The 25,607-nt window shown below is 51.6% G+C and overlaps 3 protein-coding genes across 3 annotated transcripts; 2 read left to right on the forward strand and 1 right to left on the reverse strand.

Annotated features, from left to right (window-relative positions):
- Positions 1 to 5,441: 5,441 nt before the first annotated feature.
- Positions 5,442 to 6,505, forward strand: LOC104081070 (fibrinogen-like protein A). The gene is made up of 2 exons (XM_009583671.1): positions 5,442 to 5,451; positions 5,877 to 6,505. Exons 1-2 carry the CDS (start codon positions 5,442 to 5,444, stop codon positions 6,503 to 6,505), a joined length of 639 nt encoding a protein of 212 aa, XP_009581966.1.
- Positions 6,506 to 6,989: 484 nt separating this feature from the next.
- LOC104081071 (fibrinogen-like protein A) lies at positions 6,990 to 15,963 on the reverse strand. The gene is given in 5 exon segments (XM_009583672.1): positions 6,990 to 7,052; positions 8,117 to 8,206; positions 8,208 to 8,820; positions 9,932 to 10,013; positions 15,906 to 15,963. Coding segments are annotated over 5 exon segments (906 nt in total).
- Positions 15,964 to 16,484: 521 nt separating this feature from the next.
- Positions 16,485 to 21,376, forward strand: LOC104081072 (angiopoietin-related protein 1-like). The gene is made up of 4 exons (XM_009583673.1): positions 16,485 to 16,506; positions 17,425 to 17,517; positions 19,589 to 19,651; positions 20,748 to 21,376. Exons 1-4 carry the CDS (start codon positions 16,485 to 16,487, stop codon positions 21,374 to 21,376), a joined length of 807 nt encoding a protein of 268 aa, XP_009581968.1.
- The last annotated feature ends 4,231 nt before the right edge of the window (positions 21,377 to 25,607 follow it).

Consider the following 25,607-nt stretch of genomic DNA (forward strand, 5'->3'; position numbering starts at 1 on the left):
ACCTTAATGATTCTATGATTCTATGGATGAGCAAGGAGATCCTGTCTAAACTCAGACATATAAAGGAAGTGTTTAAGAGATGGAAGCAGGGTATGATGGCTGATGGAATAAAGAAATGGTGTCCAATCATTCAGGGATGGGGTTGGGAAAGCCAAGGCTGGCCTGGAGTTGAATCTGGCAAGGGATGTGAAGGGAGCAGGAAAGATTTCTACAAGTACATAAACAAAAGGAATACTAGGGAAAATGTGGGTCTGCTGCTGAATCCCCATTCAGGGGCCCTGGTGACACAGGACATGGAAAAGGCTAAGGTACTCAATGACTTCTATCTTTACTGGGAAGGCCAACCTTCATGAATCTCAGGCTCAAGAGATCAGGGGGAAAGTCTGAAGCAAGTAAGACATACTCTTGGTGGAAAAGGATCAGATTAGGGAATACTTAAACAAACTGGACATACAGAAGTCCATGGGGCCTGACGGGATGCACCTGCAAGTGCTGAGGGAGCTGGCCAATATCATCGCAAGGCCACTCTCAATAATCTTTGATCGATCCTGGCCAACTGGGAGAAGTGCCTGAAGACTGGAGGAAAGTCAATGTCACTCTTATCTTCAAGAGCAAGAAGGAGGACCCAGGGAACCACAGGCTGGTCAGCCTCACCTCAATCCCTGGGAACGTGATGAAGCAGCTAGTCCTGGAAACCATTTCCAGGCACATGAAAGACAAGAAGGTGATCTGGAGTAGTCAGCATGGATTTACAAAGGGAAAATCATATTTAAGTAACCTGATAGCCTTCTTCGAGGGACTAGCATGATGGATGAGTGGAGAGCAGTGGATATTGTTTACCTTGATTTTAGTAAGCTTTTGACACTGTCTCCCAAAACATCCTAACAGACAAACTGGCAAAATATGGGTTAGATAAGTGAACAGGAAGGTGGACTGAAAACCACCTGAATGGACAGGCCCAGAGAGTGCTGATCAGTGGCACAAAGTCCAGCTGGGTACCAGTCACCAGTGGTGTACTCCCGGAGTCAATCCTGGGGTCACCCAGCTGCAAGGTAGGTCTGTGAAAAAAGACATGGAGATCCTGGCGGGCAAGAAACTGACCATCAGCCAGCAATGTATGGTCATGGTAAAGAATGCCAGCAGTATCCTGGGCTGCACTAGGAGGAGTGTTGCCAGCAGGTTGAGGGAGGTGATCCTTTCCCTTTATTCAGCACTGGTTAGGCCACACCTGGAGTCCGGTTCTGGGTTCTCCGGTGTGAGAGAGACATGGACATACTAGTGAGAGTCCACCAAAGGGCCACAAAGGGGCTGGAGCATCTCTCCTTTGAGGGAAGGCTGAGAGAGCTGGGACCATTCAGCCTGGAGAAGAGAAGGCTCAGAGGGGGATCTTATCAATGTATATAAATACCTGAAGGGATGGAACAAAGAAGTGGGAGGCCAGGCTTTTTCCAGTGGTGCCCAGTGCCAGGACAAGAGGCAATGGGCACAAATTGACATGGTGGGGCTGTAACCCAAGAGACCTTAGAGTAACCGTGGTACTTGGGCACCCAGAGACTCTGTCCTTTGGCCCTAGTTATGGAAGCACAAACCTGTCTTTAACTGGCACTTGGGATCCTTGCGGTTCCCTGTGGGAAGGAAAGACTCAGATCCCGAGGCAGGAGCTGGCCCCAGGAGCCCTACCACAGAGACTCCCATATTATTCCTTGTGAGGGCGGGCCAATGCCAGCGCCCTTGAGTCCTTTCCCTCTTCTCAGAGTGTAGTTTGCTGAGTTAAGGAGTTCAGCTGGCCACATCCAAAGTCAACTCCTTCACTGAAAAGGGCTGTTGTGAAAAAAGCCAGAAGTGAGGGCCTGCTGCTCTTTCCCCTGGAGAGCTGCTTTTAAGCTGTGCCTTTACCACTGGCTACATGGCAGCTGCGCAGCAGCTATGTCTGCACCCAGTCTCATTCCTCCAGTTCTGCCCCTGATGGGACCGGCTGACTTGGCCTCCACGCTTGACCTCAGACCTTCCCTATCTCTGCAGACATGCTGGGTCTGTGGACCCAGCAAGCAATGGATTCTCACTATCTCCAGACTGGAGTTTTATCCTGACTTTCTACTGAGCATCCTGCACAAAGAGGTCCCTGCTGCCCAGGACGCTGCTGGGGCCTCTGGGGTGACAGGATTTGCAAAGGTAAACAGGGTGCATGAGAAGGCAGTGCAGGGCTTGGGGAGCACCTGAGGGCTTATGGAGGGCTCTGGCATGAAAAGGAAAGCAAATATAGGACACTGGGATGCACTGCAAAGAAAATGAGGAGCTCTAGGTGGCACCAGAAGGCAAATGGAGGAATCTGAGGTGTACAGGAGGGAAATCGAAGGCCTCTGAATGTGCACCTTCTTTAGGGTGCACCAAAAGGCAAACGGAGTGATTCTTAGGGGATGAGAGGACCAAATGGAAGCCTCTGCATTGCACCAGAGGGCAAATAAAAGACCCTGGGGAGCATCAGAGGGCACATCAGAACCATTCATTCAATTCCGTGTGCATTCAGATTCCCCTCCATGCACTCTCTATTCCCCCACATGCCACTGCGGTGCCTTCCATTCTTCTCTATGAGTGCTCAGGCTCCCCCTGTTCCCCTCTGTGGACCCTCAGTTACCCCCATTTCCTTTTGAGTGCTTGTAGACCCTCTCTGCTCCCCTACCTGTGCCTTGGAACGCTGCAGTTCCCATCCACACATGCTCAGATCTCCTCCACTCCCCTTTGTGCACCCTCCAGTCCCTGCCATCCTTTCCGAGCGCCTTACATCCAAACCATGCCCCCTCTACATGCTTTCAAATTCCCTCTGTTCCCTTCTGGGTGCTTCTAGATCCCCTCAGACTCATTCTGTTCACTTCCAAGCACTCTCAGATGCTCTCCATTCCTATCCAGCTTCCTCTTTGTTCCCCTTGTTGTGCTCTCTTGGAACCCCTCTGTTGTCCTCCTTGCACAAAGAGATCCCCTCCATTCTCCTCCTTGTACGCTCAAGTGTCCTCCATTTCCTTCTGTATATACCCAGATTTCCTCTGTTCCCCTCCTTGCACACTCGGATCTTCTCTGTTCCTTTCAGTGCTGACTTCTCCCCTCTGCGCATACTCACATCCCTCTTTTCCACGACAAGTGCCCTCAGATTCCCACTGTTGCCCTCCATCGACACTCAGATCCCACCCGTCCCTTCTGTGGGTGCTTGGTTCCTATGGGTTTGGCCGTTAGATCCCTTCCAGTCCCTCTGTGCACCCTCAATTCCCCTCCATTTTCCCTCCATGCACACTCAGATCCCCTCCATTCCCTCTCTACGCACACAGGGTCAGGCTTTCTGCTTTCCCCTCTGTGCACACTCAGACTCCTCCATTCTCCTCTGTACATGCTCAGATCCCCGTTGCTGCCCTCCATCCACCCAGTTTTGCTCCATTCCTGGGCAGACACTTGCTTTCCTCTGTAGCCATCCATCCTGCATGACTAGTCTCTCAAACCCAGTGCCCCAGAGACCACAGCTGTCTCAGCTGGCCTACAGAAACCTTTTAGCCAGCGTCTTTCAGCAGGCCCATTCAGGGGGCCTGAATGGTCCTTGCAGATCAGGACTGTGGCCCACTGGAGAATAGAGATCTCTCCTGCTTCCCCCTTCTTCACCTCTGCCACAACCCTCTGCCACAACCCTCTGCCAGGGGTTATGCAGTCCAGAAAACACCAGCTGCTCCCACAACAGCCAGTCTCTCTGGGAGTCTCTGGGGGCTGCTCTGACTTCCCCACTAAGAGCTAGGCTGCGCTTGTCAAAAGCACATTAAACAAGAACCAATTGACCTGGCAGCACCCTGCGGTAATGGTGGGAGGTGGGGACATCCCCAGTGTTTGCTCTCCACACTGGTTTGTGACGGGCACTCAAGTGTTTGTTTACTGAGCTGCACTCTTCAAAGCTCCCAAATATGCTGTTCCCAGGGGAAATTCCATCCAAGGAGCTAAGCACTCACAGAAGAGACCATTCCAAGGACTCTTGCTGGCACAGGGGTTATTTTCTTTGCAGCTCAGGAAGCTATGCACCTAGAACCACAGGCACCTTCATCTTGGCTTGTTTTTTCTAAGGGCACAAAAGCTGGGTTTCCCAGCCTGATTTCCTCCTTTAGGAGAAAGGAATCCGGGAGGGGGGGTTGGACCCAGTCACCCCGCCCACTGCAGAGGGCACTACAAATACTTCTGTGAGACCTCCCACTCCACAGCTTTGTGCTGCAGACGGCATTCCCGCATGGACGCCATGGGTGAGTACTGGGCTGGGAAGCAGGGTGCTTCTTGGTAGCAATGGGAGGAGCACAGGTAGGGCAGCCCAGCAACAGGGAGAGGCACCGTGCACTGGTCCTAGCACACCAATGGGGAGCAGTGGCATTGGTGCCCTCTGAGGGCATACTCACCTGCCACCCCTTCGAACACCAGCAGCTTGTGCCCTGCCTTCAGGCTCATCCCAGCCAGTCCCCTGCTTCAGGGGCCAGGAATGAAACTTGGCTCAGTCGGTTGTTGGGGGCTTTGCTCCATCCAAAACTATCTCATGCATGACTTTTTGGGAGCTGGTCAAGGGGAAAAGGCAAGGTTGTCTACCCCTTGGGCAAAAGAGTTGAGGCCTTTTGGCAAACTTTCCAGCTTGCACGGACCAGCATGATGCTGCCCAACATGCTTGGTGCACTCCTGCATCTCACATGGTCATGTTACACTGTGCAGTGCTGGAGCCATGGGATTTCCCACCTCTCTGGAGGGAGGGTCACATTTCATCTTTTCTCCATCTTTTCCCTTTCTAGCAGCCCAGTGCCTTCTACTCCTTGCTTGTGTGCTGGTCTTGGCTGCCCCAGGCCACTCCATGCATATACAAACCCTAAACATCTTCAAGAAATCTCCCTCCAATGCTTCGGCGAGTGCTCTGAAGAAAACCAGTATGTAGCATGCCATGGGCATCACAGTGCTCTTACCAACCCCTTTCAGTTCCTTTGTCTGGGTCAGCCCTGGCTGGTGAACAGCCCCAGCCCATGCTCTGGGCCAGTGGAGGCTTGGTAAAATGAGACTTGGGAGAGGGTGTGCTATGATGCCTCAGATCCAAAAACCACCTCCGTAGTGTATACAGGCAGGCGGGCTGGGGAGAGGCGGCATCAACACCAGACCTTGGTCAGCTGGGGAGAGGAGCTCTGCCCATCCTGTAGAATGACCTCAACTGCAGTGGGAGGTCCTGCAGCAAGCGAGCCGAAGGCATGGGGAGACCACACCTGCTAGCACAGGGGGGATCCAGTGTTCTATGCTCAGGTACGGCCAGCTCCGGGTGGGGAAGGGCCCTACACCGTCCCTAGCCCTGGCCCTGCTCCAAGATGGAGGATGGTGGATGTGAGGAGGTGTACCCATGCAGGCTGCAGTGCTGTGTGTGTGCATGTGTGTATGTGTGTGTGTGCACCATGCAGACTGGTACGGGTGTCTTTGTGCTTGAAGGCATCATTTTTCGCCTGTTCCCCCAGTCACAGGCAGGGGCAAGGTCCTCTTCACCTTCCTCCCCAGCGACCCTGTTTTAGTGACACAACCCCTTTTTCAGGAGACCCAGATGAGCCCACTAGTGTCCCTATCAGTCTCCTGGCCTGAAACCAGCATAGCCCAGTGGGTCTGGGGCCTTTCACTGGGGCTGCCTCCTGTTAGGTGTCCCATATGGAAAAGAAGCAGAGGGCTGAGGCCAACCCATTCTCACCTCCAGCCAAGCACATTGACCTCTCTGGGCTGGGACAGCTGAGTATCTCCCAGGTACTCTGGCCAGATGTCCCTCTATCCTGCCACAAGGTGAAACATGGTCTTGTCCTGTTGCACAGGCTTTTGTTAAATCACCCTCTCTCCTGCCCCAGGTTGGGCCAAGGACTGCAGCGAGGTCTCGGCTGGCAGCCCCGGCGGCGTCTACGTCATCTATCCGACAGGACTGCACCCCATCGTGGTGTACTGTGAAATGAATGTCACGGATGGGGGCTGGACGGGCATCCAGAGGAACCGGCAGAGCACGGAGATCACCTGGGCTGAGTCCTGGAGCACCTACAAGTACGGCTTTGGGAATGTGCTTACCGAGTACTGGCTGGGCACCGAGTACATCCATCAGATCTCCAAGCAGAATGTCTACCAGGTCAGGTTTGTCATCTGGGATGCCGCAAACAACATCAAGTTCGCAGACTACAACCTCTTCAGCCTGGAAGATGAATCCCAGGGCTACCGGCTGAGGCTGGGAACGTACACAGGGACAGCGGAGGATGCCATGGACTCAGACAATCCAAGGAACGTGCACAACAACATGAAGTTCTCCACAAAAGATCAGGATCAGGACACTTACAGAGGGAACTGTGCCTCCCGCTCTGGGGGTGGGTGGTGGTACTCGGCGTGTTATTCTGTACAGCTGAACGTCAAGGGTGGCATAACATGGGGCCGCCTGTGCAACGGGAACTGCAAAGCTTCTGCCATCCTTATCAAACCATCTCTGTACCATTAGTCCTCTTTCCCCCTCCTGTCTGCACTGGGCACATGGCCAGACCAGTGCCCTGCAGGGGCCCATTTTGCTGGTTGGGGGTGAACAGGGTTGTTCCTGTATATCAAGAGCTGTTTTCTTTTCCTCTTCTCTTGAAAAGTAGCAAAGCTCCCTGCTTTGTCTCTGGCCTTTCACTTGTGGTGGGTTTTTAGGGATCATTATTGGAACAAGTCTTTATAAATGCTGCGGTTTCCAAGCATGTTCCTTCTGGGGAGAAAACTGTGCTCAGAAACCTAAAACCCTCCTGATCCAGCAAGGTCTTATTCTCTTTTTGCTTCGTGAGTGTAGATGACTTCAGCAGAAAAATATCAGTCATCACTAGCTAACCTGATCTAAGCTTCTCTAAGCCCAGGCAGGCCATGTACGCACCATATCCCTGTTGTCATCTGTGTTCATCCTGCAGAATAAAATTGCTTTCAGAACCTGCGCAGACATGTATAAATGTCCTTCATTTGTTTGGGAACTTCTCGCAACTGCTGCCAGGTTCTTGCCAGGAGCAGACCTGACGCTCCTGGTGCAGTAAGAAAAGACGTTCAAAGGCAAAACTTTTTGTAAGACTTAAATGAGGAATTAAAGACAAAACTTTCACTTAAAGAAGAGAGTTGGGTTTCAAGGTGGGGGATCTTTCAAAAGGGAATGCAGTATCACAGGGCCAAGAGCAAGCACAGTTCAGCCCTACCAGCCGTGACCTGGAGCCAACCAGAGACAGCAGGCCAGGTCAGCATCATCCTGCCTTGTTAACCTTGTGAAAGCTGGCCCAGGCCTTGGGAGGTAACTGGAAGAGTGGACAGGGCAGAAAGGGACAATAGCACTGCAAGGCTACACAGCACTGCATGGTTAGGATATTTGGGGCAGGGTTAAGAGCTGAGGCAGCCTGACATGGCAGAGATCCCAGAAGTTCAAGAAGCCTGGATCAGCTTGGGTCCATATGGGCTTGCTCCACAGCTGAGCTGGCCCAGCACTGCCTGAGCAAATCATCTTGAACCCAGCAGCCACCATGCCAGTCCTGGGGGAAGTGAGCTCTGCATGTCCCAGGGAGAGCTGGCATCCCTTGCGCAGGTGTCTCCCCTGGCCCGGGAGGGGACCTGCATAATACACCTACTTTCCCCCAGGTCCACCACCCCGGAGACTGGACAGAATGATCCCCCACACTTATGTGCAGTGTTGCGGCGGCAGACAGACACAAGGCAGCAAAGTCTGGCTTCAGGGTTTATTGCAGCTGATTTCTCCCACCATGGGTACAGAGCTGTGGGGCGTATGGGGCCCGGGGAAGGAGCAGGGCCTGAGCAAAGCAGGGATGCACCGATTGCACAGGGAAGGGAACTTGCACTGTCTCCCCCTCCCCAGGACAGGAGTGGGAGCACCCACCCCAAACCAGTGCCTGTGTCTCAGTGCCAGCCAGCACCGCCACGTGCCTGGGGCTCCGAGCGATTGCTCCTGAGCCCCAGAGCTGCTGTGTTTCAGCTGGTGACGGTGCGGGAGCTGCAGGTAGTGCAGGATGTGCACCGAGGATGGCACAGGGCTGTTGGCAGGCATGGGAGCAGGGCACTGAGATGGGGACGGTGGCACTCTCACAATCTCACAAACTCCGGGGAGGCTGGGCGCTGCGGCACGGTCAGCACACATCTGTGGGTTTGACCAGGATGAGGGAGGATGTGCAGTCGCCGTTATCGCAGAATCCTGGCCAAAGGATGTTTTTTTTGGCATTGAGCAGAACATTCTGGCACCTGTCGTACCACCAGCCCCCATAGCTGTTGGCGCAGTTCCCGCTGTACTGGTCCTGGTCCCTGTCGGTTGTACTAAACTTCATGTTGTCATGTATGCCCCCCTTCTTGGGATGATAGCTGGTCAGATAGTCATCCCCATCACCAGAAAACCGGCCCAGCCTTAGCGGATACCCGCTAGCCTCACTCTCCACCCTGAAGATGTCGTACTCCGCGTAATGGGTGACATTGGCTTTATTCCGCACGACGAAGCGAACCTTGTAGGTGCCCTGCTGCGTCAGCAGGTGCAGGTACTCGGTGCCCAGCCAGTGATCGCCCCGCACATTCCCAAAGCCGTACTTGTAGGTGGTCCAGGATTGCTTCCATGTGATCTCAGTGTCATGAGAGTTTCTCTGGACAACAGTCCAGCCCTTGCCTTCAGTGTCCATGTCGCACCATACCACCCTTGGGGGTGACCCTGCCGGCTGGATGACGTACACCCCGCTGGGGCTGGTCTTGCGGAGATGGCTGCAGTCTGCGGGGAACCCTGTGACAGTAGCAGTGGCAGACACAGGGTGGGAGAGAGAAGGATCATATGAGTCTGTCAGGGCAACAAATTGCTCCTGTAGGGGAGGACTCAGGACAAAAAGGGCTGGTTTTATCTGTAGTCTACTCCACAGTGCAGAGTGGCTTTTCCACTGGCTCATCCACAGGCAACTGAAGCTCTCTAAGACAGTGGCCCTGGTAAGAGCCCTAGGATCTATTTCTCATGTCTTGCTATTTCATTTGGAGCCTTCTAATGTATCTGGCCAAGAAAAGAGGGGAAAAAAATCTTCCAGATGCCAGTGATGTCCTCCAAGTATATCTGGCTCTCACACAAGGCCCTGGATATATTGAGCTGCAGCTCTTGCAAGCATCAGAAGTGTCCAAAATGCTCCACTGGATGAGGATATGTAATGAAAATTTATGTTTTCCCTGGGGGTCATGGCATTGCAAAAGAAGGCTAAGTTCTGTCTTGATCTCACAGTGATCTCTTCCCCCAGCTTGTTGCAGTTTATCTGTTAGCAGGACTGATCTGTCATGACTTACTTGCCAAACTAATTTGCTGCCTAATTTGGTTTTTTTGTTTTGTGTCTGATGAGGGACAACCTGCTGTGGGTAATTCCAATTCAGCCCACGAAATTCTATTTTTCTTGAGCACACAGGTCTTGCAGGGAGTGTAACCCTCCCTTGCAGGGAGGAAGGGACTACTCCTAATCCAACAAGAGCTAAAAAGAAAAAAAAAGTGCTGGGAGGATCTCTCCTAGAACTGAAGTGTAAAAAGACACCAGCACTGCAGAGCAATCCTGCCAAGTTATGGTGTTTGGGCAGAAACCTCTGAGTTTCAGCATGGAGCCACCAAGGGAGTGAGGATGGCTTGACAGGTGTCAGGCTGCTTACCTTACAAGCCATGGCCCAGGGGTTTGTGTGTGTGAGCAGTTCTTGTTTTGTGCATCAACCTGGGTGCATGCTGGCCTTCCTAGCTGGCGTTCCTAGCACTTCCTAGCTCCAGGCTCCACTGACCTGAGAGTCAGTGCTGAGCTAGGGAGACACTTTCCTGCTCTGGACTTTGGTGCCCAGCCAGTGCCCCCCACCCACTCCATACTCACCACTCCGGGAACTGGCAGTGGGTACTGCTGGGCCAGCACTTGTGCAGAGGAGAAGCATCGCCACCACTGTGGGTAGGAGAACAAAGTCCCCACGGAGCCAACTTGTCCCAGCCTGGAGCCCTGGGGAGGAAAGGGCCCAGCACCATTAGGATCCCTGGGCAGTCCCCTCTGTCCCTGCTGATGGCCCCTGGAGAGCTCAGACCAGGGAAGGCAGAGCCACAGGGCACAGGCAGGAGCCTGCGGTGGGAGGAGCTGCAGCTCCCCAGGGTGGTGGGAGCTGCAGCTTCAGTGCAGGCTCTGCCCCCGCAGGGCTGAAGTAAGGTGAGAATTGGCTTTGTCACCCTCCTGATCAGCCCCTTCCCTGCACCAGACAGCAATCTGCACATCTGTTCTCAGAACCTACAGCCCAAGAGTAGCTAAAAGAGGACAATGATACAGCTAGATCTGGGGAGAGCAATTTGCCAGTGGTAGAGGGATCACAAAAAACAGTTCTTTTTGGAGTAATCATGCTTAAGCCTTTTATATAAGCCACTCCAGCCCAATGACAGATAGTGGGAAACCAGATCCAAAGGATAGGTCCTATTGCACAGGTACCAGCTCCCAAGCAGACAGGAGGAAGTCTCCTGGGCCTACGCAGTGACACAAGCCCAAACCCTCTGTGCTGGCCACCAGCACACCCCTACACCCTGCACTAGCTCAGTTACTGGGGCAGATGCCATCATGCTTGGGGAAGGACCCCTGTGCCACATGCCTTGGTCAGGAAGGGAAAGGACCAAGTTGAAATCTAAGTCTCCACATTAATGTCCCTTGACAGGACATGGCAATACAGGGCATAGGTAGCCTGGGGAAAGCATATGCTGGCACCAAGCATGTGTGTCGTTTGGTGCTTTTGTCTTGCGTCCCATCTGCTACCAGAGTGCCTGGCAGCATGCATCATCCAGGCAAGATCATGGCTGCTGTCCTGCTAATCATCTTGTGCCTTTGTGTACTCACCCCAGTCAGGTCTTGTTTGAGCCCAGCACCACACATGAAGGCAGTGTGCCGCTGGGAAGATAACTCACCCATCACAACAGCACAGCTGAGCAGAGAGCAGGAACCCAGTGGTGCACCCTCCCCTGCTGAGCTTTCAACAGCGACTTTATAGGTACTGCATACACCCACTTGTGTTCACACTTGTAATTTGTAGAGGCACAAGGAGGCACTTGCAGATTTCAGATCCCATGACAACACAACTAAACACCCTGAGGGGGGGAGACATGCCTTTCCAGCCAGAGAAGTACAAAATAATCCCCTTTTCAATTATTGACTCGCTCAGCTACACAAACACTACATGTGAATTGCCCGCTCGGAGCAAATTCTGGAGAGCCATGAACAAACTGAAGTGGAGAGACCCAACTTTTTAAGGACATACACACAGAAACTAGGAAAGGAGGAAAGATTAGGTGACCTTGGAAAGATGAGGACAGGTCCTCAAGAGACGTGCCTGCCTGATAACTCTCCACTGGCAGTTTTCAGGATCAATGAGTTAAGTCATTGGGCTGGAACCAGTGTCCAGCAGCCAGAAGTCACTGTATATACAGTGTCCCCTGGCACCCCAATCTGCACGCTCTGAGTAGAAGGCAAGGGTTCCAGGTAACAAGCAGGTGTCTGTGGGTCCCTTTGCCATTCTCCTTCCCAATCCCAGTCTTTGGCCTGATGAGACCCTGCAGATCCCCCACCAGACCCAGCAACGTCAACTAGGGGTTGGCCCCTCTACAGGAGCAAAAGGCTCTCAGGACAGCTTGTTTGGGAGGGCTGTTCTTGGTGCCAGAAGGTGCAGACAGCTTCATCACTTTGTCAAGCCAATTTTAAGATGATAAAGATGTGGCCCTTCAACTTTCTTCTCCTGTGTTGGTTTCAATAGCCTACTGACCAGATGTCTTCTTCATGGCACAGCTTTAAACCTGGTGTTCACAGCAAGCCAGTGCCAAGCTGAGGCTCCCACCAAACTTCCCATACTGCAGGAGCTCACATCAAGCAGTGCAACCTGTGGCATCCAGACCTCTCCGAGGTAAGGGATCCTTGGATCAGCTTCCACCTGCACCCTTAGATGTAACCCCTGCTTGCTTGGTTAGAGGTTGGGAGTCCTTGTCTGCAGTTTTAGTTTAGTTTAGGGGGAATCATAGTTTTTTAGTTTAGGGGGAATCATAAAAGCAGCACTCCCAAGTCTATGCAGGGAGGAGGGCCCTGGAAAGAAAGACCCCAAGCAGAGGGGCCATGTCCCCTTTCTTTGGGGGCAGAGGAAGTGGGTGACTTAGGGGCTCCCATGGGCTGCTGCCAGAGCTAATGCCAGCACTGAGCAATGCAACGCCTCGGGGCGTGGTGGGGTGCCTGTGCCAGGGCTGGCAGGCAGGCTGCGGCTGGTGAACCATCACTGGGGTCACTGCTGGCAACAGGGCTGCCAGATGCAGGGGGAACGTGTCATGGAGAGGAAGTCCTCCCCTGCCCCTGCGTACAGCAGGTTCCACTGGGCTGCTCCGAATAGATGCAAATGGTATTTCCTTCAAAGAAACAGTGTGTCAACAGGACAGCTTATCTACAGTCCAGCAGAGACCCTAGTTTTGACTTTAGCTCAAATGTTCCAGTTGATGGTGATTTTCTAAATCATGCTGATGTGGGACCTCTTTCTAAGAAGACAGCTGCAAGAGGACCTCTGAGCAGATACAGGTTGGAAGCAGAGCTGAGGACAACAACCAGTGGTTGCACTCCAGAGAGGCAGAGCAGGGGGCACCATGCAGGACTCAAGGGAGGAGAATGAAAGCATGAGCCAGCTCTCTGGGAGTAGCAAAGGCTGGCTGCTCCCCACGGGCAGGCAAGTCAGAAGCCAAAGGTGAACGCCCAGGAGGCAATGCCCTTGCTGGTGGGGCTCCGTCCTGCCGGGTCTGAGCACAGCAGGCAGAGCTGGGTGTTGGCAACAGCTCCAAGCAAGGCAAGCAGTCAGCTGGGCCCAAGATCCTGGACAAAAGAACACAGTGCAAAAGGCAGGGCTGGAGATAAGCTACAACACAGATCTGAGTGGTCCATCCAGGAAATAAGCTATCTACAGTGTGGGTTTAAGATCCATCCAGAAAACAAGGCCAGAGAGGGGACTGGAGATCAGTACTCATACAATGTGGCTCAGGTTAGGACTGAAAGCCCAGGGCCGAGCTGAAACAGGCCTCATGGGCCCAGGCGAAGGTCTCAAGTAGCACTGGTCACCAGCCATTAAGGCCTACTGGTGCACTCAGGGCCATGACAGTAGCAGTTAATCCTGAAAGAGCAAATCACACCAACCTGGCTGGCTTACGGGTCTCATGCTCCATAGGTCCTCAGGCTTTTGCTATAGCTCCTTGGGCTTATAAAGTGGCTTCTGAAGGCACGTTCTGCTGCGGCCAGCTCTGTGTCTTGCACAAGGCCTGGCACCATGGCTGTGCTCCTGCAGAAATACAGATGCATAAGGGTTGGGGAGAGGGCTCTTCAGAGAACCGGAGAAACATAGGGTAACCGAGACCAGGATGACCTCTGAATGTCTCTGGTCTGATCTCAAGGCCAAAGCAGGGACAACTTAGAATGGGTTGCTTAGGGTCATGTTTGGGTCAGTTGTGAATATGTCAAGGAATGGAGGCCCCACAACTTCTCTTTTTTTTTTTTTTTTTTTTTAGTCCTTGAACACCCTCAGGCTGAAATTTTTTTTACCTAATTCTGATTTCCCTCTCTTCCCTTATGTCCGTTGCCTCTCATCCTATCCCTGTGCACCTCTAAGGAGAGTCATAGAATCACAGGATGATAGAATAATTTAGATTGGGAGGGACCTCTGGAGGCCATCTAGTCCAACCCCTGCTAAAAGCAGATCCTTGTCCAGTCAAGGCTTGAACACCTCTAAGGATAGAAATCCGACAGCCTCTCTGGGCACCTGTTCCAGTATTTGACCAACCTCATGTTAAAAAAGTCCCTGTTCCTAACTGGAATTTCCATGTTCCAACTTAGATCCATTGATTCTCATCACACCACCATGCACCTCCTTGAACACTCTGGCTCCATGTTCTCTGTATCCTCCCATGAGGTAGTTGTAGTCAGCAATAAGACCTCCCTGTTGCCTGCTCTTCTCCAGGTGGAGCAAGCCCAGTTCTCTCAGAGTCTCCTGACACATCCTGAGCTCCAGGCCCCTGATCAGTCTGGTGGCCTCCGCTGGACTTGCTCCAGTCTGTCAATATGTTTCTTGTAATGAGGGGTCCAAAACAAGACACAGTGCTCTGAGGAGCCTGACTCCGTCTGCATTCCACCCTCCCACCAGGTAGCTGTAGGCAGCAACAAGATCCCATCTCAGCCTTCCCCTCTCCAGGCTGAACAAGCCCATCTTTCTCAGCCTGTCCACATATGTCATGTGCTCCTGCCTTGACTGTCTTGGTGGTCTTAGCTGGACTCCTTCTGGAATTTTAGTCGCTGTTGTGTACGGGGGAGGCCCACACAGGACACAGCACTCTAGCTGTCATGGAAGTGAATTATCCCTTCCCTCACCCTCCTCATTGCATTTTTCCAGATGCAGCCCACGATGCAGCAATAAACAGATCTGTGCCACAACTGTGGCTCTTTCAATATCAAACAAATACTGAGCAGGAGCTGGACCCCAGGGCACAGCTGGGGTTTCAGAGAAATCACCTCTATGGCCTTCCCCCTGCTTGCTTTGCACATCCTAACCCAAACACCAGCCACAGCCTCCTGGAAAAGCTGGCTGGGGACTGGAAGCTGCTGGTGAAGCTCTGCTGAGGGTTGCTGCCTGCCTTTGCTTGCATCTGCTGTTGAGCAGAAGCAGCAGCACAGCAGGGCATGCACAGGAGCCTCCATGATCAGGCAGCCACGCTGCAAGCGAACAGCCTGTGACAAAAGCCCAGCCTGCTCCTCCGCAGGCTGTGGCCATCTTGTGCTGTCCAGCACAAGGTGGATGCTGGGGTACAGGAGTCCTCATAACTCAGGATACTGCAGGTATCAATCCCTAGGAAAAGGATAGTCTGGCATTTTCTGTAAGAAATTCATGGTGTAAGTACTCCTAGTAGGAGGGAGGGGCCTGAAGTGAGACCATTTTACATCAGTGTCACGTCATGGTTCCCAAAACCCCCTTGTGACTGCTGCAAGGGCTGCGGTGCCAGGGGAGACCACAGTGCACGTTGCACAAGAGGCAGCGTGGTGGTGGCAGGCCAGGCACGTCAGGAGGCACCTGGAGTGGCACTTTCTGAAGTTCGGTGCACAATTTGCCAGGAACACTAGAGTACCTCTTCCCTGAAGGGTATAATGGGGTCCCCAGTGGCTGTTGGGCTCAATGCCTGCTCTGGAGAGAGTGATTTATGACTGATGTTTGATTTCCATCCAGGAGGGGGAATGTCATCTGGATGTTTACTTACGAGTTGAAATGTGCAGAGGTGCCCAGAGGATGCCGTTCCCTGGGGAAACCCTGCCAGGGCAGCGAGGCAGCCAGGCACTGTAAATCATGGTGGGTTTAAGGCATTCGCTTATTGGCACCAAATTATTTGCTTTGCCTCTGAAGAAAGCTCTTCACCTTTGTGAGACACAGCCTTCATTGTCTGAGGACATATCACTTAATGATGAAGAGCAAATAAGCTGTAAACCACTAGTCCTGTTGCCAACCAGAGGACAAGTGCTGTGGTTTGGGTCTCGTGCCTCCACCCCCTCACCTGCTGAGCCCTATAACTTTCCAGCTGGACACCCCTCCAGCCAGGCCAAACCCGCTCGGCTTCCCGCTCCGCAGGGTCCCCGCAGAGACAGCATGGGTGAGTGTGGGATGGGATGGGAGGGGTCGGCACTGCTGCGTGTGCCTGTGGGTCACAGGGCATCTTGGCACTTTGTCTTCTGCAGGGCTCCCTTCTCCCCACACCCCAGCTATCCCAGCACTAAGTCCATTACGTTGTCTGGGCTTACTGTGCCCTGGGCTGTGAACTGGAGCAGGAGTCTGCATGTTCTGCTATTTTCAGGCTGTACCAGTGTAGCCCTGGAGTGCCAGATAGCCCATTTTACAAGCCTCATATTTACCAAACATTCTTTGTAATTTTCAGTTCTCCAAGAAAAGTATTAAATACCCTAGAATAGAAAATGGATTTTTTAGATATTCTTGCTTAAGGAGCGATATTGAACAGGTATCAAGATCTGGAGTTTAGATGCTCGAAAGCACATTGCTGTCCCCAGAAGAACACCCAGGAGAGACTGATCCTCTCCTCTGCATCTCCTTCCTACCCAGACCTTTCATGACCATTCATGGGGGAATGGGCCAGCAGTGGAGGGAGTACTGCTTCTCTGGTGGCCTAAAGAAGAGATATCTTTAAACATGCCTTTAAACACAAGTGTATCAAGACACTAAATGTTATGCAGGAATTGAGAAGCAAATCAGTTGGACTGAAGTGTGTTTAAAAGACCTTTGCTGTAAAGCTGTAACCAGCACAAATGATTGGGACGGCTCTGAGTACTCCCAGAAAGGGGTGCTTGTCTCTAGGGCGGCTGCAATCGCACACAGCAGTTCCAGGCCAGCATCATTGATTGTTTTCCTTCTCAGTCATCTCAGTCATGGGAACGGTGCCAAACCCAGGTATCCCAGGGCAGTGCAATAGGTTTGGTTCTGCTCCTTTTTGAACAGTGGAGGAATCACATTGGTAATCTGCCAGGGTGAGCTACATCTAAAATAACATGAACAGATTTCCCCATGGGCAGGTGTCTCCACAATGCCCCACTCTCTAGGAATCATGATTAACTTTCTATTGTTTTATTTAGATTTAATATTGCAAAAAGTGTGGGGGTTTCCCTAGCTGCTCTGAACAAGAATAAACCAGAACAGCTGGCTACATATGGAAATTTTGAAGTAACCATATAACCGTATAAGGGACATAATTTGCACCAGCCAGGCAGTAATTCCTGAAAGTTTGTGCTGCCCCTCTCAGTCATGCTGCTTTCATGCAGAGCAGAGAAATACACACAACCCTGCCTGGGGCTTGTTCCCACCCAGACATCTGGGTTCTTACTGCCCACAAACCGGGACTGGAGGTAGGTGTAGTCCCAGCTTACACCATGTGAGTGTGTCACGGGAGTGTGATGGGAGCTGGGAGAAAAGGGGATTCCTCCCTCCATGCTCACCCTGCTTGTTATCTCCAGCCCCTAGACTTGGTTTTTACAGGGATTTCTCATTACAGTCACTTTGAGTTTGGACAAGGTTTTCGCACTTCTTCTGTCTCAAAAACCACCAACACCGGGTGCCACCACTAATGACTCCTGCCAATAAGTATATGACAGCTCACCTAAATGAGTGAATTGGGGCTTATGGCTCCAAGAGGCAGCTCTACACATAAAGAATTTTATTTTCTTATTTTACTCTGCAAGTAAAGGAGTCAAATGGGATTCATGGCTCTCTAACGGAAGAGTTATGATCTCTTTCTTCTTTTCCAATCTCTTCCCATTTCAGCTACCCAGCGCCTTTGTCTCCTGCTTTTCACCTGCCTGCTGGCCCTTGCAGCATCTCTTCCTGCCTTTGACATAAAAAACGTGCATCTCCTCAATGGCACGCTGGATGAAATTATGAATGTTCCCCCAGAGTCCTCCCAGCTCGGTAAGTATACCACTACAATAGGAAGAGGCAAACAAGGTCACGCTCGGTCAGGTCCTACACAGACCTCCTCACCAGCCTAACCACACCCCTATAACATGGAGGAAGGACTAAATACTGCTCTACGTGTGGGCAATGCCAATGCAATGTCTTACTCGAGCAAGAATCATCTCAGAGTCCTCCTCTGCTTGCTGCCGTCTCTCCTCCTGTCTGGCATGAAGTTCTTCTGCCCATAAGTGAGTTCAATAGTCCAAAGCCCAGAGTTCACAGGATCCCAGGAGAAAGGACAGGTTCGGTCTCATTGGCAGCAAGGCCAAGCCAAGGGTGTTGTGAGCCATGGGCTCTTCCTTGGAGAAGCAGTGTTAAAGATGTTAAGGCAAACAATCACAGTTTGTTTTGAGGACATGGAGAACAGTAGCCTCTGGAAATCACAAGGTCAATGGAGAACTGAATTCAAGAAAGAAGTGAAAACAAAGGGGAAGTAAGTGAGGTTAATACAAAGAGTCTAAGCAGTGGCACTGACAAAAAGCAATCACCAGATGATGGCACAGAGTAACCTACAAATACCAGGGTATATTGCAGCAATGAGGAAGCCTCCAAGAAATGTTCCTGGAATAAAACTGGGGGCTGCGGGTGGGACATGACACGACAGAAAGACCTGGTTCCCTTCCAAGGGAGGAGGAAGAATTCCTGGCAGAAGAGCTCAAGGTCCAAGTGTTTGATGCTGGTTTCACATCAGCCTTCACTGCAAAGGTCAGCTGTCAGGAAACTGCCAACACATGGAGCACCCATGAGTGAGACAAGAGCTTGGGCTTCACCAAGAACTGCAAGTCTGAGTAGAGAAAGGGGGTGTGCTCTGGGCTTCACACTCATCTCTCACCCAGACCACTTGTAGGGTGCTCCGAAAACATGAGCAATATGAATGCAAGATAGATAAGCAGGGAGGCATGCCAGAGAAGACAGGCTAACATTTGAAACTCTTGACTTGTGGAAGAGTGCTTCCAAATGGATGGGAAGTGAAGGCAGAAAGGAGCAGGGGCAGACTGTGGCTTACAAACCGAACATGAGTGAACAGCTTCATATGGCTGTAGTAAAAGTAAATACCATGGTAGGAAAGTCCTCTAGACCACGTTACATGAGTGTTTCCCACACTCATGGCTCAGGTGAACCACCACGTTCACTGGCGGACTTCGAGACACATTTGGAGAGAGTCAAAAGGAAAGGAGTCAAAAATCTGGCAGGCAGACTGTGTCAGGAAAGGCTGAAGAACTGAATAGTTTAGCCCCAAAATCAGAAGACCATGGAGGAGGAAGTGATAGCAATATTACAGTCTGTCTGCAGGAAAAAGTGTACTCTGGGTGTAGCAAGAGAAGGAATGGACTTATACAAAGTGCAAGAGGCTTAAGTTAAGCACTTCATAAGGGAGGGGGTAGGAAAGCACTAGCTGAGAGTGAAAGCAGGGAGCAGATATTTGAGGATGTCAGAGAGCAGCGGCTGCAGGGTTAGGCGGCTGTTTCAGAGAGGGGACAGGAATGGCTTTTGTGATTCCATAAGCCTGTGATTCATTCCTCTGTTTATACCCATCAGTGGATACACAGAAGATGTCCTTGCAAAAGAATTGCATTAATTCACTCTAAACCATCCTCTCTTCCAGTAACACATTTCAGATTCCTTTCTGACCCAGCTGAGCAGAGCCCCTCTCCCAACTCCTGATACCTGCACCTGTGTCTGCTCTCACGTTTCTTCCCCCTCTAATCCCTCTTCTTCCTGAGTCCCTTCTACCGCACTTTAACAACCACCTTTCCAGTGTTGCCACCACCATTCAGGGTCTTTCCCCTATACAGTGTGTCCAAATCTTTCTCACCAAGGAAGCATCTGCCCCATTCTAACACCATGTAAATTTCCCTGAACTACCAACTGGCTGATATCTGAAATGGCAAAGTCCCTCATGGGAATTAGGAGCAACAACAGAAAAACAGGAATATCATTTGGAGAAGATCATGCTCTCCCAGTAGGCATTTGACATGTCTACTCTCAACACTCACTCCTGTGTCCTCTGTTCTTGTTAATTCAGATAATGGTGGCAAACATGTTCGACAGGTCAGAGACATTGCCCCCCACCCACCAGCAAGCCATGGTAAGTCTTTTCTCAAGGAGTACATCTGCTCATAAGGTTTCACCGTTGCTGGGCTCATAAAGAGTTCTCAGCCATCTCAGCCCATGTCCTACATGTGCACTGGCTCCTCCCAGGAAAAATGTTGATTTTCTGATAGGCTGCAGAGGTGCCACAGCTCATAACCTTGGGGGGACTCTATTACCAGCCATGTCCTGATCTCAGTAGTTGATGAGGATCTTTAGCATGGGGAATTTTCCACCTAAAGATCCAAACTGGAAAGTGATGATTCATTATTGGCCTTTGGGAAGTGGTGATTGGTTATTTTCCTATTTTCACTATACAGTTGATGAGAAGACTGTGGAAGGCAGGGACTGACTGTGTTACTGAACTGACTGAGTCAATATTAGCCCATAGGACCACAAGATAGTTCCTATCTGTGTAGGAATAACCAGTAGCAGAGGTACTGGGAGCGGAGCAAGTCCATTCCCAGAAGTGTGTAGGGCCATTCAGCTGTTTGTTGTATAAGGGGCTGACACGCTGGCGCATGGAAAGATCATAATTAAATCAAACAAGTCAGGAAGTCTCTGAAGAGCTACTCAGGTAAGCCCAGAGAAAACCGATGGATTTGCCCTATTGAGATCACAAGGGCTGATTTCATTATTAGCAATATGGATGTCTTGATCACACTCTCTCCAGGGTTTCTGAGATTACTATAAAGCTCTAAAGCCTCCATGCTGTAACAGCAAATGGCTTTATAACCCAGATTTGCATTTGTCTGTGTGGTGATACATCACCTGCATGCTACAGGCAAATCACCACAGCACTGCAAGACTGAATCCAGCCTGGGCTAGGGTGCATTGTGTGCTGGGTGAAGGCAATGTCTGGCTTGGTCTCACCAGACCAAGACATTTTGGCAGTGTGTCCCCATCAGTTTGAATCCTGTCTTGGGAAGATATGAAGCCCAACTCTTACATAGATCATTTCAAGACTTTGATTTACTCCTGTGAGCACATGGCAGGAATACCCAAGAATGTGTGTGCAATAGGATATAGGCACAAAAGAAATACCAGGTGCTTTTTGTGTGGGATTTAATAACCGTCTTTGTTTCCTGCCCCAGGTTGGCCCAAGGACTGCAGCGAGATCCCCGCTGGCAGCCGCAGTGGTGTCTACATCATCCAGCCGAAAGGGCTCCACCACCTCGTGGTGTACTGTGAAATGAATGTGACAAACGGGGGCTGGACGGTCATCCAGAGGAACCAGAAAGACACACCAGTCACCTGGGCCGAGTCCTGGAGCACCTACAAGTACGGCTTTGGGAACGTGCGTGGCGAGTACTGGCTGGGCACTGAGTACATCCATCAGATTGCCAAGCAGAAGGTCTACCAGGTCAGGTTTATCATCCAGGACTCCACAGACAACACCAATTTTGCAGACTACAACCTCTTCAGCGTGGAAGATGAGTCCCACGGCTACCGGCTGAGGCTGGGCTCCTACACAGGGACAGCAGGGGATGCCATGACCTCAGACAATCCCAACACCATGCATGACAACATGAAATTCTCCACAAAGGATAGGGATCAGGACACTTACAGTAAGAACTGTGCCTACAGCTATGAGGGCGGGTGGTGGTACTCGGCATGTTATTCTGTACGGCTGAATTTCAAGGGCGGCATGACATGGGGCAGCCTGTGCAAAGGGAACTGCAAATCCTCCCTTATCCTCATCAAACCAGCTCCGTATTGTTAGTGCTTCTTCCCCCTCCTGTCCACACTGGACACTCTGCAAAGGCTCTGCATGGCCAAAGAGCTTGAGCCTTTCTGGAGCTAAGAGGGGAGCCCAAAGGTAGTAGGGTTTTAGTGAAATGCCACTTTGCATTTCCCCTCTCTGAGTGCAGGCTCCCCCTCTGCTCAGCTCTTTTCCCCTGTGCTTGCCAATGATTCCTTGTTATTATGTTCATAATCAAGAATAAAAAAATCACTTATGAAATTTGTGGATTCATGTACCTTCCCTGCGGAAGGAAGACACTCAGCCCTGGAGTGACTTTTCATCAGAGTTTCTTAGCTGCCTTTAGAACTCACAGCAAGCAAAAAAGCTACGTCACAAATTTCCATATACTCTGTGCCTCTCTGCAGTGTCTGGTAAAGCATCCCAATAAATTTGCTTCCTTGAGCTCATTCTCCATTAATGAATGTCTGTTCTGCATCTCTGATGTGCTCCCACTGAGACCCACGGAATCCCATGTCAGGTGCTAGGACTGGAATCTTGGGGCATATGGAGGAAAAAAGCCTTGAGTGGTTCTCACAGAAATGGATGTAAGAAAATTAAATCCAGTTATACTGAGATAAAGGACCTGTGATCTGCACAGGAGGGTTCAGGAGAGACCTGTCACATGGGATAACTCTTCCCACATCATCACCACATTCACAGTTCAGGGTCAAAAGCTATGGCAATGTCCTGGTGCCAAGGTCCCGCTCCTGCTGGGAGGCTGCATCTGTCAGGATTTGTTCCTCGCTATCTGTCTGTCTGCACAGTCATGCTTTGATCCTGCAGAAACATGATTTCAAAGTCATCAGTAGATCTGTCTGCTGTGACTCAGAAGCAGTGAACTTAAATGGAAGCAAAAGAGAAGTAGGTTAGGAAGCACTTGAATTAGGAGACACTAATGAGGGAAGAGCTCATTACAGGAATGGGCTCACCACACCCAAGTTTCTGAGACCAATTTAGATGAATCTTTGCCAGGAAAAGTGCAGACGGAGTTGATGCTGTGAGGCTGCAGGACAAGGCCCCTACAGCTCCTCCATCCCACAACATTCTGGCACTGCCAGGACAGACTATTTGAGAAGCATTTTCACCTTCACAAACTATTTCTGGCTTTGTCTTGGGGCAGCACAGCACCAGCAGTGAGTTTCACTTCCAGGATCAACAGCTAAGGGAAAAGCCAGCCCTCACCTGCCAGCTGCAGAGCCCAGTGCCCACTGGGAGCCATCCAGAAAGGTTTGAGAAATTAGAAAATACTGAAAGAAGTGAGCAGTGGAGGATCTCCGAGCCAGAAAGTACCTTACACTGCTCCACTGCCCTCAGCACTGCACAGTATGCGGGGCACCTGCACTTAGGGGTGTCTGAGGAAAAAGAGAGCTCAGGGCTACTTCTACAGAAAGCAGCTCTGAGGTGAAGCAGGATGCACTCGCTCTCCTGAGAGCCTCCAGCACCAAGCACTGAGCCCCCACCAAACCAGAGCACAGAGGACTGGTGGGACCTCAGACTATAGCCCATGCCAGAGCCTCCTGCTCTGGCTGGAGTCCCCATTTGGCCCTGGAAGTTGTCCCTTCAGGGACTCTGCAGAGATGGCCCTCTCCAGAGATGGGAGTATCTCCAGCCTTGGTGGCGAATTTGGCAACCCAAATTCAATGAGACATAGCCCTCTGCAGCCTAGTCTGGTTTTGGAATCAACTCTGCCATGCAAAGGTTGCACTAGAAATCCCAGAAGTGCCTCTCCCAATACTAGTTATCCTCTAAGACAGAGAGGGTCATTCACCCTGAGCAAAAGCCATGTCTGCCTTGCAATGGGCACTACAGCACGGGCGTGGAGGTGGGGGGCACAAGGCAGCTCCATCATGGACTTGACATTGGCTGGAAGAGAGGCTCTCCTGCACCAGGGGCATGAGATGGTAGCACCAGGTAGGGAAGATGGCTGTCAGAAGGTGCCCCCACCCCACCCCTGGTGCCCCCAGAGTGGATTTGGCTTCCAAAGTCAGCAGGCTCGATGACATCAGGTGGCACTGGGCAGACTGTGAAATGACACTGCTGCTGCTCCTGGACCTCTGGGGTTTCCAAGCGACAGGCAAAATTGGGAGTTGCACTTGTACTGCCGGACCAAGGAGCAAATGATCCTCATCCCAGCAGCGCTGTCTTCTGCTAGGGCTCTGCAAAGGCAGTGGAGAGACACCGGCCAGGAGATGCAGGAGAGCATCCTAAAATATCCTCACAGTACAACAGGACTGGCACCCACCGGCCCAGAAGGATGGGCTCAGCGAGTGGGTGTCTGCATTACTGTCTAGTCCCTCCACCACAGCACGTCCCAGTGTACAGACAGGTTCTCATCTCTCCTACAACAGCACCAGCGCCACACAGCCCCTTATTCCAAGCTGCCCATCCAAATGTTTCCTAAATCCTGACAGGCTCTTGGCCACCCAACAGCAGTGACCTCCAGCCACCAGCAGCTCCCTGGCTGCTTCCCTTCATTGGTTTGAGGCGACACCCGAAGTCAAGCAGTGGACATTAAATGCTGTCTCCCACGGATATTTGCTCCATGGAAATGTCCTGGCCAGGACAGAGCAGTCCCCACCCAAGCAGCACTGCATGGCTCTCCCTGCAGCTGTGGTTTTTCACTAAGGTAGAACTTCCCCAGGAAATAATCCCCACCTTCCATGAGCTCCTCGTTTGCTACTTTTCCCCAGCTTCTCCGCCACATCTTTTACTTAAAGAACAGGGCAAGGATACAAGGAGAGGTTCCAGCACGGAGAGGTTCCAGCACAGAGATGTCCTGAAGCGGAGCTGATAGTCCTCAGGCAGGTTTCTGCTCCCTGAATTTTTCTTTTATGTCTCTGAATCCCTGCAAACATCTAGTGACCACAAAACCGTACGGCGAGCAGTTTCGCATCACAAGTGGGGCAGCGCTCTCACCTCTCCCTTCCCCAAGGGATGGAGGGGACCTGCACAGAGCCGGCAGTGACAGGGTGCCTCATTGCTCTCTCTCCTGAGCCAATGGGTACAGCGGTGCCAGGATGTCCACAGGATGCACAAGTGCAGTGCCGTGAGGTACAGGATGAGGCCAATGCAGTGACAATGGGATGCACACAGTGTGGTGCAGTGTGATGGTGTGCTCCCCCTGCCCCCGACCTGACTTTTCCCCATAACCCTGCTCAAGCGATAATCACCTGTGTTGACCGTGATGAATGCAAATGATGGATGCAGATAACAACACAATAGGCGATGCATTCACCTAACCACAGTGCTGATCAATGTGTGACTCCAACCAAATTTGGAAGAAACTGATGTCTGCAGTCGCTATGTAAATATGACTATGAGTCAATCATTTTACCCCCATAAATAGTGGGCAGCCCAAGAGCCCTTTGAGCTCTCCTGCACGGCAGCGGGCTTCATGCCAGGATCTCCTCTTGAGTAGGGATGCCTCCCAAGGTTACTCCTCGAGGTTGAGATTCCTTGCCGCAACAGGTCCTCGGTGACTACTAGCACGCTAAACTTGGAAATCTTAGCTAAGTGACATAAAGGATTGATTGCGCATATGTAATTCTCTAGACATAAACCGTTGACCAAGTCTGGGAATAGAATTGGACCCAGCCGCACCTAGACTCCTCTCTGAGAAGGAGTTTAGAAAGCAAGGGGGTCCTTTCTGAACCTCATGACTCAATGGGAGGGTCTCCCTGACAGTTTTGTCTGACCCTGTCCTCTGTGCAATAAATAATCAAGTGTACCTTGCCATCGAAACTTGTTAACTCACTGTCGTACATCAATAAACATATTGCTGCTTCTTTCTTACGAGTGAACTGCGTCTCTCTCTCACTCCATCTGCGACATGCGGTACAGGGCACACAGTGCAGGATGCACATAGTGTGGTGCAGTGCAGGATACATGCATGGAGGTGCAGGATGCACACAGAGGGGTGCAATGCAGTGTGGGTTGCAGTGCCGGATGCAGGCAGCGGGCTGAAGTGCAGGATGTACACAGCAGCGTGCAGCGCAGAGAATGCACACGGCGGGGAGCCGGATGCACACAGTGGGGTTCAGGGTACGCACAGCGAGGTGGAGTGCAGGGTGCACAGAGCGGGGAGCAGGATGCACACAGCGGGGTGCAGTGCCGGTTCCGCCCCCAGCCGGGGGCGGCGCGGTGCAGAACTGGAGCGCCTTGTGCTCAGCTGCGGCTCCTTTAAGACCGGCGGACGCGGAGCGCGCGCGGC

Source organism: Fulmarus glacialis, unplaced genomic scaffold (genome assembly GCF_000690835.1).
Source record: "Fulmarus glacialis isolate BGI_N327 unplaced genomic scaffold, ASM69083v1 scaffold11838, whole genome shotgun sequence".
In the NCBI taxonomy this organism is placed as follows: domain Eukaryota; kingdom Metazoa; phylum Chordata; class Aves; order Procellariiformes; family Procellariidae; genus Fulmarus; species Fulmarus glacialis.

Coding starts and splice junctions, on each gene's coding strand:
- LOC104081072 (XM_009583673.1), top strand. CDS start 16,485: ATGGGAACGGTGCCAAACCCAG. Junction 16,507..17,424: donor GGGAACGGTGCCAAACCCAG/GTATCCCAGGGC, acceptor TGGCCCTTGCAG/CATCTCTTCCTGCCTTTGAC. Junction 17,518..19,588: donor CCCAGAGTCCTCCCAGCTCG/GTAAGTATACCA, acceptor TTGTTAATTCAG/ATAATGGTGGCAAACATGTT.